This window comes from Temnothorax longispinosus, unplaced genomic scaffold (assembly GCF_030848805.1).
Source record: "Temnothorax longispinosus isolate EJ_2023e unplaced genomic scaffold, Tlon_JGU_v1 HiC_scaffold_407, whole genome shotgun sequence".
Taxonomy (NCBI): Eukaryota; Metazoa; Arthropoda; class Insecta; order Hymenoptera; family Formicidae; genus Temnothorax; species Temnothorax longispinosus.
The window spans coordinates 1-10,086 of NW_027270239.1; the positions used below are offsets into that span (position 1 = coordinate 1).

The 10,086-nt window shown below is 40.9% G+C and overlaps 2 protein-coding genes across 2 annotated transcripts; both read right to left on the reverse strand.

The window, feature by feature from the left end:
• Positions 1 to 4,543: 4,543 nt before the first annotated feature.
• LOC139824512 (uncharacterized) lies at positions 4,544 to 5,602 on the reverse strand. Its single transcript, XM_071797024.1, has one exon. It carries the CDS (start codon positions 5,600 to 5,602, stop codon positions 4,544 to 4,546), a length of 1,059 nt encoding a protein of 352 aa, XP_071653125.1.
• A 123-nt stretch (positions 5,603 to 5,725) lies between these two features.
• LOC139824513 (uncharacterized) lies at positions 5,726 to 9,319 on the reverse strand. Its single transcript, XM_071797025.1, has one exon. The coding sequence runs from the start codon at positions 9,317 to 9,319 to the stop codon at positions 5,726 to 5,728; it is 3,594 nt and encodes a 1,197-aa protein (XP_071653126.1).
• Between the last annotated feature and the right edge of the window lie 767 nt (positions 9,320 to 10,086).

Here is a 10,086-nt window from a genome sequence, read left to right on the forward strand (position 1 = left end):
ATGTTATGAATGCCAACGATTTACTACCCACAAAGCATACGAGTGTCCTCAGCGAATGTCCAGGCAGGGTAATGGTTCAGGCAGAGGTGGTTATAAAGGTGGTTATAAACGAAATGTAAACAATAATCAAAACAATAAATTCGACAATCGTCTGCATGCCCGAAACAAACGTTTCTTTAAGGCTAAATAAAACAGATATAATCGCAACTCACGGTCATTTAAACAAGCTCGTGACGACGGTAAACGACAGTCGAATAAAGAGAACGACAGTAATGCTCCAAAACAATCTAATAATAAGAAAGATGACACGAATAATCAGCAAAACCAATCTCGAACTGGAACAAGTGAAACCCCGACAATTCACTTTGCAAATCACCAACAAAATAATCCAGGTATGTGTGAATCGAATAACGTTGCCTCTGTATATAGTTTTGAATGTCAATCTAATAATCAAGTTGAGTCTCTTACGCCTACCGGTTGTACTCACACTAGAAAAAACATAAAAAATTCTCCGAAAGATAACGGTAATCAAAATGCTAGATACGTGTCATTTATCGTGGATTCTGGTGCAACCGAGCATCTTACGAATTCAAAGGAAATCTTTAGTTTTTTTAAAAATATAGGATCCGGTGTCATTAAATGTGCCAATAAAAATAGAATAGCAGATCTAATTGCTGAAGGCAAAGGCACTGTAAGTTTAATTTCGAATACGGACAATAAGAAATCACTTAAACTGGATAATACTATTTATACCGAGTCACTTTCCGAAAATCTACTTTCGTTACGACGCTTTGCAGAAGCGGGTTTGACAACCTATCTAGACGACAAGCGCGTGAATATTTTTGACCCTAAAACGAATAAAATATTTGCTACGGGCGTGTACAAGAGTCCCTATTGGTTAATCGAGTTTCAGATCGATAAGAAGGATTCAAAGAAACGAGATGATTTGTTTGATGCGTTTGCTTTTGACGTAAATACTGTGAAACGAGATTCAGTCCAAAATAACGAGATAAAAATTATCGAGCCTAAAGAAACGACAGTCGATAATGAGTGCAAAAATTATGACTCTACAATTAATGATAAACGAATGAGCGAGGATAGCAATAGTTGAAGACTGGTGATAATAATATCGGTAAACCTTCGGGTGAAGGGTCCGTGGTGTCTCGTAGTGACTACAAATGAAAATGATACAGTTGATAATTATATATTTTCAGATTTTGATACGTTAATTACGAAAAGAAAATCAACTAATTTGGACAATCTGCCGACGGTTGAATTGCTTGAAAGTGATTCCCCTTTAATTAAGTCATATAGCGATTTAATCAAAACAAATAAAGCGATGCTTTGGCACGTACGAATGGGTCACGCGGCGCGTCAGTCAGTTTATTGCGAAAGTTGCAAAATCTATGGAAAAATAACAAGGATCTGCAATCCGTAATTTTTGACGATAGTATATACTCGAATGTGAAATATGCGCGCTTACTAAACTATCAAAATTGCCTTTTCGAAGCGAAAGAAATAGAGCAACGCGACCGTTACAAATTATACATTCAGATGTGATGGGTAAAATCTCTCCGTCTACTCATCCACATAGGTTTCAATACATTTCTGTATTTATTATTGATGATTTTTCACGTATGGCTCTAGCGTATCCAATGAAAACAAAGGACAAAACTGGCCATTGTTTGGAACGGTTTATCAAGAGTTTGCGAAACTTACTTGGCAAAGACGAAAAAATCTGCTACCTAAGATCAGATCAAGGAACAGAATACATAGAAGGTTATACAAACGACGTGTTAATTCGTGAAGGAATAGAAAGTCAACCTGCTTGTCCAGATACTCCACAGCACAATGGAATCTCTGAGAGGTTCAATCAAACTTTACAGAAAAGGATAAGATGCATTATGTTTGATTCAAAGCTTTTATCAAATATGTGGGATTTGGCCCTGGGAGCAGCTATTTATGTGTATAATCGAACCCCTCACAAATCAATTGACTTTATAGCCCCTCTTGAAAAATTTGCACCAAACTTTCGTTATGATGTAAATCAAATCAAAAACGATTTGGCTGTTTGGCTTATTGGTCAGTTACGAGAAAACCAGACTCCAAGTTTTCGGCACGAGCAGTACGAGGAGTTTTGGTAGGGTATACTCTATCTGGCTATGTATTTTTGAACCCGGAATCGGGAAAATTTTTCGAATCAAGAAATGTCAGATTCAATGAAAAAATTGTATATGGAGATGAGTATAAAAAGGATTCAATTCAAAACTGGCCTTTTTCTGAAACAATTCAGTCGACAAACGAAGAGTGTGTACGATTTGAGGAAAATGACGTAATCAGAGTTGAGAAGAACGATAGTGTGACGTTGGAAACGGAGGGAGAACAAAGAAGGAAACGAGGCAGACCTCGGAAACGGCAGTTAAATACAGAGGAAGAAAATACTACTGATAAAACAGTTGAGAAACAAAAAGTAGTACAATCAATGACACGAGAGCCTTATGCTACTCAAAGTCGGAGAATTATATTGATACGAGTTTCATTAAGCTTGTAGAAGCGACAACAGTTTCAAAGGAATATGAGTTTCCAACTCTAGAGGAAGAATTTGCGAAAACAAAAACCATCCCGGACGACGAAATATTACATTGCTTACATGCAAAAATAAATAACGATCCTCAAACATTCAATCAAGCCATACAGTCTGAAGAGAAAAACGAGTGGATCAAGGCAATTGACGATGAGTTGAAATCCATGGAGAAAAATGAAGTATGGTCTTTGGTAGATTGCCCAAAGGCAGGAAATGACGGTAAAAGGCCAAATATTATTGATTCAAAATGGGTGTTTAAACGAAAGAACGACAGTTTTGGAAATATTAAATACAAAGCAAGGTTAGTAATACGAGGATTTAAAGATACAAACTCATATGACTTGAAAGAAACGTATGCACCAGTTTCTAGACTGACACTTGTACGAACGGTACTGGCATTAATAATCGATAGAAGACGATGTGTACATGGAAATACCAGACGGAATGGAAATTTCAGATGAAATACGAGGGTCTAAAGTGTGCAAACTTAATAAAGCTCTTTATGGGTTACGAATCAGTCCTAAAAGATGGAACAAGAAGTTTACGGAGGTGGCAAATGCTGTAGGGTTGATAAATGACGATTATGATCCTTGCTTATTTACGTGGAGTTTAGGAAAATCCAGAGTCATTTTACTTATATACGTGGACGATATGTTATTGGCAAGTAACGACAATAAGAAACTAGTGGAAGTAAAGACCGAATTAATGAATTCTTTTGAAATGACTGACCTGAAAGAGCCAAAGAATTTTCTAGGTATAAACATCCAAAGAGACAGGGAAACGAGAGTCATGACAATCACTCGGGAAAATTACATTGATAAAATTTTGACAAAGTTCGGTTTCGATAATGAGTATACCCACAAAACACTCCCATGATAACACGACAGGTCGCGAATCGTGAAAGACGACAGCGCGAACAAGACGAAGATGACGATTTTGAAGAAGATGCTCTTGATATTCCGTACAGAGAAGCCATTGGTAGTCTATTATATTTGGCTGGTGCTACGCGTCCAGATATTGCTTATGCAGTGAATATTCCGAGTAGACATCAAATCGATCCAACTGAAAACGAGTGGAACATGGTCAAAAGAGTATTTAGATACTTGAAAGGTACGAAAACTGTTGGTCTAAAATACTTGGGACGACGGAAGGGACTTGGTAGCTTATTCTGATGCTAGTTTTGCCGATTGCAAATCATCAATTTCTACTTGTGGCTTTATAATACGGCTTTTTGGAAATACTATATCTTGGCGTGCGAATAAACAAAGTTATGTTGCTCTCTCTACCTGTGAAGCTGAGTACGTAGCAATGAGCCAAGCTTGCCAGGAAATAATTGCCATTGACAAATCTATAATACGCATATCTAATAGAAATTTACTCCCTGCTATACTTTGATGCGACAATAAAGCGGCAACTATTTGTGCACAGACTAGTGGCGGAAATAGATTGAGACACATGACAGAAATACACCAGGACTATGTAAAGGAATGTGTTTTATATGACCGTATTGTTATAGAATGGGTTTCAACGAAAAATCAATGGGCTGATGTAATGACAAAACCTTTGTGTTCAGAAATCCATATTCGATTACGAAAGGCACAGATAATTAATATTATATCTCTAGGAAAAGAAAGACACGTGTGATGTATCGAACAGAATATTGCCGCGCAACGTAACGAACGAACGAAAGTGAGCGAATGATCTCGAAGCCTCGAAGCGCGCGCAAATTAGCTAGCGAGTACCCAAAACTCTCGACTAGAGGCGCGCGTAGGATACGGTCGATAATATATTTCTAACATCCTCCCACCTTGAGTTGTGAGAGGGTTATATACGATACAACTCAATAAGTCAAACAAATGAAAAGCTACACTTGTACAGAAAAGAAAATTATCTATCTTTGACTATGGCAAGACCTTAAAATAAAAACTTCAAAATAAACGTATCACAAAATGAAAGAATTTAAAATCCTAATCTATCTGGGGTCTTTACGAGTCGGCCGCTTCTAGTCCGGACATCCTTCGGAATCTCGGGGGAAGTAGGTCCCTTGTCTTCCTCCTCAGTCTGGTCCTGGTCGGCTGCATCGACAACATGCCCTGATGTTGATGTTATCATCTCCAACGGGTAGAGCCTCTGGACAGGTCGCACAAGCTCGCCAGTGGCAGTCTTTATTTTAACCACCCTTACAACACCATCTCGGCCAGGGAATACTTTTATCACTCGAGCTAACGGCCAATCCAACCGCTTCAGATTATCCTGTCCTAGTAGCACGATATCTCCCTCTTTGACTGTGGAATAATTTTTCTTGGTTCTGCGTTGAGACAATTGCCCCAAATATTCTGAGCGAAAGCGCCTCCTTAAATTTTCTCGTAGACTCTGACGATAACGCATTCTTCTGTTTAAATTGATATCCAGCTTGTCTAAATCTGGTACTTCACTCCGAGAATTTTCTTGCAGGAACATCATCGGTGTCAGAGGTCTGAGTTGTGTTGGGTCTTCTGCTAAATACGTTAATGGGCGCGAGTTGACAATGGCCTCACAGTCGCATAGAATTGTACTCATCTCTTCATATGATAAACAAGCCTTTCTTAAGGTCTTCTTGAGGAGATCTTTTACTATTTTTACTAAGCGCTCCCACCATCCGCCCCACCAGGCAGCCGTAGGAAGATTTAAACGCCAATCTATTCTCTGCACCGAGCTGAACTGTTGTATTTTACTCCAGTCAATTTTGCGGAGCAAATTACGAGCCCCGACAAAATTCGTCCCATTGTCCGTGTAGACTATTGAAGGTCTTCCTCTTCTCGCGATGAATCTACGTAGGATTTGTAAAAAGGCTTCTGTAGAGAGAGACGTGGTAAGCTCCAGATGAACTGTCCGATAGACAGCACAGGTAAATAAGCAAACCCACGCTTTCTGGGACTTTCTCAAAAACAGTGGTCCTATATAGTCCATTCCTGTGACTTCAAAAACGTTGGCGTCTTTCACGCGTTCATTCGGTAAATTGCCTGGAACTGCATCCATCTTGCGAACTCTATATCTCTTACATATCAAGCAGCCATCAATTACACCTTGTACAGCCTTTCTGCAAGCAAGTATCCAGAACCTCTCCCGTAAGTCGCTCATTGTGATCTGAGTTCCTGCGTGTTAGAGCTGTTGATGTCTGCACTCGATTAATTTCTTCACCAACGGATGCTTCGGATCCAGTATTATTGGATGTCGAAAATCTTGTGTATCTTCGCGGTTGACCACAGGTGATTTTAGTCGTATCAACCCACTCTCATCTTCGTACACGTTTAAGGTGCTTAATCTTGACTCCTCTATACCTTCAAATGATTCTTGCTGACTTAACTTCAAAACTGCAAGCTCAGCAGCAGCAAACTCTTTGGCGGTCAGCTCATTTGAAGATCTTGAAGTTCGTGAGACTCGACAATTGGAAATGAAGCGAGTAATCCATGCCATAACTCTTACTACTTTCAGATACTTGGACTGCTCCCCCATGTACCAACCTTTTTCGGGTGAGCACGCGTTGTTCACCAGTATGTTGTCCGACGAGATCTCTTCTTTACTTCGACGTACTAATCTCTTCGTTTCGCTGTCAACCTCCGCCTCATTTATGTCGTATTCGCTTGAAGGCCAATGTTCTCTGGATAGCTTCAGCCAAGCCGGGCCCTCCCACCATCGCGATTCTACCAATTGTTTAGCTTTGCATCCTCGCGAAGGTAAATCAGCAGGATTCATAATCCCAGGCACATGATGCCACTGACTGGGATTCGTCAACCTGCGTATTTCCTTTACTCGATTGGCTACGAAGATGTTCCATGGTTTATTTCGTTGTATCCACGCCAAGACTGTAGTGGAATCTGACCAAAAGAAGACATCTCCTTCGCAATCCAAAGCATTCTTCTTCGAAAACCATAACCGAACTCCAATTAAGGCAGCAAGCAATTCCAATCGAGCAATTGTTAATTTGTCTACTGGTGCTACTCTAGATTTAGCCTCGATGAGCTGTACATAAACGTTTCCGGATTCTTCTGATCGTGCGAATAAAACGGCTGCGTATGCATCTTGACTTGCGTCCACAAATACGTGGAAAGTTAAGTTTTTGGACTCTTCATTTTCTCGAAGAACCCGACGTGGAATGCGTAATTCCCTTAGCCAATGAAGTTGCTGCTGCCACTCGTCGAATTCGCTCTTTACGTCCTCCGGTACTTCCGTGTCCCAACTAAGTTGGATCTTCCAAAGTCTCTGTAACAATAGCTTAGCCTTTAAAAACACGGGGGATGCTACGCCAATAGGATCAAATACTCGCTGAGCTGCCGACAATATAGTTCTCTTCGTGACTTGTGATGTTGTACGCGGTTCCAGTAACGACGGAGCCAACCCTAGGGTATCGTCTACTTTGTTCCACAGTAGACCGAGAACTGAGGTCGTCATCTCTGGCTCGGCTTGTCCGGTATATTCCCAGCATCGTAAGTCAAATTTACCTTTAGCCATAACTTTCTTCGCCACATCTTCGAATCGACGTACTTCGGCCTCCGAATCGACGCTGGTTACACAGTTGTCCACGTAGAATGACTTTAACAACTGTAATATAATCATCTTTTCTTCTTCCGTTTCGACCTCTTGTAGTAGTTGCTCTAAGTGGTACTCTATAGTCCCTGCCAATAAAAAGGGACTGCTTGACACCCCGAAGACTACTCTTTTATGTCTGAACACGTCTATCTCTTCAGAGCAGTTCTTCTTCCACCAGAGAAATCGCAGTACATCTCTATCTTCTTTCGAGATACTTATCTGCAAAAAGGCCTTGCGGATATCTGAGATTACTCCAATTTTTCCTTGTCTAAAACGTAGCAATGTATTTGGTATTTGCTCAATTAAGTTAGGGCCTGTTTCCAAACATTGATTGAGCGACACTCCATTCTTCCCAGTAGCTGAAGCGTCAAATACAGGCCTTATCTTCGTGGTGCTGTTTTCCTTAACCACATGTCTATGAGGTAAGTAATAACTTTCTTTTTTTACTTTTTCCTCAGGAACCCTTTCAATGATGCCTTCTGCTAGCCATTCATCGAATACTTCTTGATAGCTATTATAATAACCTTGACTCTTGAGTTTCTTCGTGGTAGATTCAAGCCGACGTTCAGCAGCCTCCCTGTTGTCAATTAGTGGTAAATGACCTTCCTTCCATGGCAGTAGAACCTCATATCGATCATCAATATCCAACTTGATTGTTTGCAAAAAGTTCTCTTTTACGTCTGCTTGATGCTCATCCTTTGTTTTCTTCAAAGCAGGATCTGTAATGCCGAGTGTATCCAGACTCCATAAATCTGCTATATTGGCCTCCTGATTGAACATGGATATAATCATGAGACCTGTATCTTTTTCTCGCTTCGATTGGATGCTCGTTTTTCCCATCAAAGTCCAACCAAGCAATGTTTCCATAGCTACAGGTCCGCATTTCAGTTCTCTTCGTCTGCCCGTCAAAAGTCTACCTACGACATCCGCTCCAATTAATAAGGCGATAGGTTCATTCTTCGCATCAACATCAGTAAGCTTTATCCCTTGTTCTTGTAGCTCTTGCAACCATGGTCCTTTGCCTATAGAAGGGACGTTTTGACAAATTATACGATGATTTAATGCCACGAAATTACAAGAAAATGAGCCGTCCAAACTTTGTATATGGATGCGGTATCCCTTATGTGACTGCGGTTTTGTCTTCGAGCCGCCGAATAACATGTGAACAATCTCTTGTTCACCTACAATCTCAAATCCTAATTCTTCAGCGTGAGAATCGAGTACGTATGATTTATGTGATCCTGTATCGAAGACGGCTCTGATTATTCGTTCTCTTCCTTGATTGACCAGCTTCACACGAATAGTTTGTAAAAACACCTCACAATCGAGTGAAATGTTCGCGAAATTGGCTTGCTCCTGCGTCTTGACAAGTTCTTCCGGGTGACTTTCCGAGGTCGCACTCGTTGTCATATTGCGACACATGAGCAATACATGTTTCTTGCCGCACCATGCGCATTTTTCCTTGTATCGACAGAATTTAAAACTGTGCCCTGTTTTTAAACAATAAAAACAGGCACTTTTCTCTTTCACAATCTTCTGTCTTTCTTCGTAAGACATTTTCTTCGCCTTTCCACACGAAGCGCTCTCGTGATTTTGTCCGCAGAAGATGCAGACATGCTTGTCTTCCTTCGTCGAAAGAAGTCCGGCAGCGGTAGGTATCGCTTTAGACTCAGCCTTCCCTTTCTTCTTTGATTTGTCAGAATTTGCAGCTTGTTCCTCATTCAGGCCGAATCCGCTTACCGCCATGGCAATTCTTTCCTCGCTTAACACTTCGGCTTGAAGGAAAAGCATTAATTCTTCGAGACGTTGTTTTGATGTGGTTGCGTTAATAGCCTTGGGATTCCTTTCCCATATGCGTAGGAGATCTTCCGGAAGTGATGATTCCACCAGCGGGTAGAGCATCGCCGCACACATCTCCGTTGTGACTCCTAACGATTCCAAAGCTCGCAACTGAGTCTCGAGTCTATCATAAACTCTCGATAAAGACGTATTAGTATTTGTTTGTGTTTTACTTAGTACTAATTTAAGCATTTCACGTATATAAACTTCTACAAGTAAATCTTCTCTACCAAATCGATTTTTCAGGCTCGTAATTACCTTATCATAATTTATCGCTGTCGGTGGGAAACTATTAACCAATTCATATGCTCGCGAGTCTTTCACCATTGCCTGTATTAAATATTGAAATTTATCTTCCTTGGTGATCGACGAATCTTCATGGATGTTTTTGAATAGGCTCCAAAATTGCAGCCAGTCTTTAAGCTCTCCACTAAATTTCGGCAGTTCTATTTTAGGCAATTTAAAGGTGCGTGCGTTATCTCTATTAGCCTGCCCTGCCTGAGCGATATTCTGTGCCGGAACCACCGGTTACGTAGGGTCTACTATATTGTTTACTGCAACCTTGGCTTGTTGATACTTTACTCGGTATTCGTCGGATGTCTCAGTCTCATTCATAAGCAGCTCATCACTCGCGTCGTCGTTAATCATAACCTCGAAAACTTTTTGGTTAAGTTCCTCAAGTTTGTTCGCTTTTTCTCTTACTAACGCGAAGCGTACCTGTATCTCTTGTAATTGCGGTGTTCCTCTCGCCAATTCTGTATTCAGGAGTCCCCAATTGCGAGTAAACGACGTCCGCACGACTGCACGTGTCTTCTTCAGCTTTTCCATCGTAGCGTATAACCAGTTCTCTGTCTAACACTTCTACGTCACGAATACTAGAGTCCTGTCACGGTCGCCAAAATGTGACGTATCTGGCACAGATAATTAATATTATATCTCTAGGAAAAGAAAGACACGTGTGATGTATCGAACAGAATATTGCCGCGCAACGTAACGAACGAACGAAAGTGAGCGAATGATCTCGAAGCCTCGAAGCGCGCGCAAATTAGCTAGCGAGTACCCAAAAATCTCGACTAGAGGCGCGCGTAGGATAC

Bases quoted from the DNA above. Each gene is read 5' to 3' on its own strand.
- LOC139824512 (XM_071797024.1), bottom strand. From the start codon at position 5,602: ATGGATGCAGTTCCAGGCAATTTACCGAATGAACGCGTGAAAGACGCC.
- LOC139824513 (XM_071797025.1), bottom strand. From the start codon at position 9,319: ATGGTGAAAGACTCGCGAGCATATGAATTGGTTAATAGTTTCCCACCG.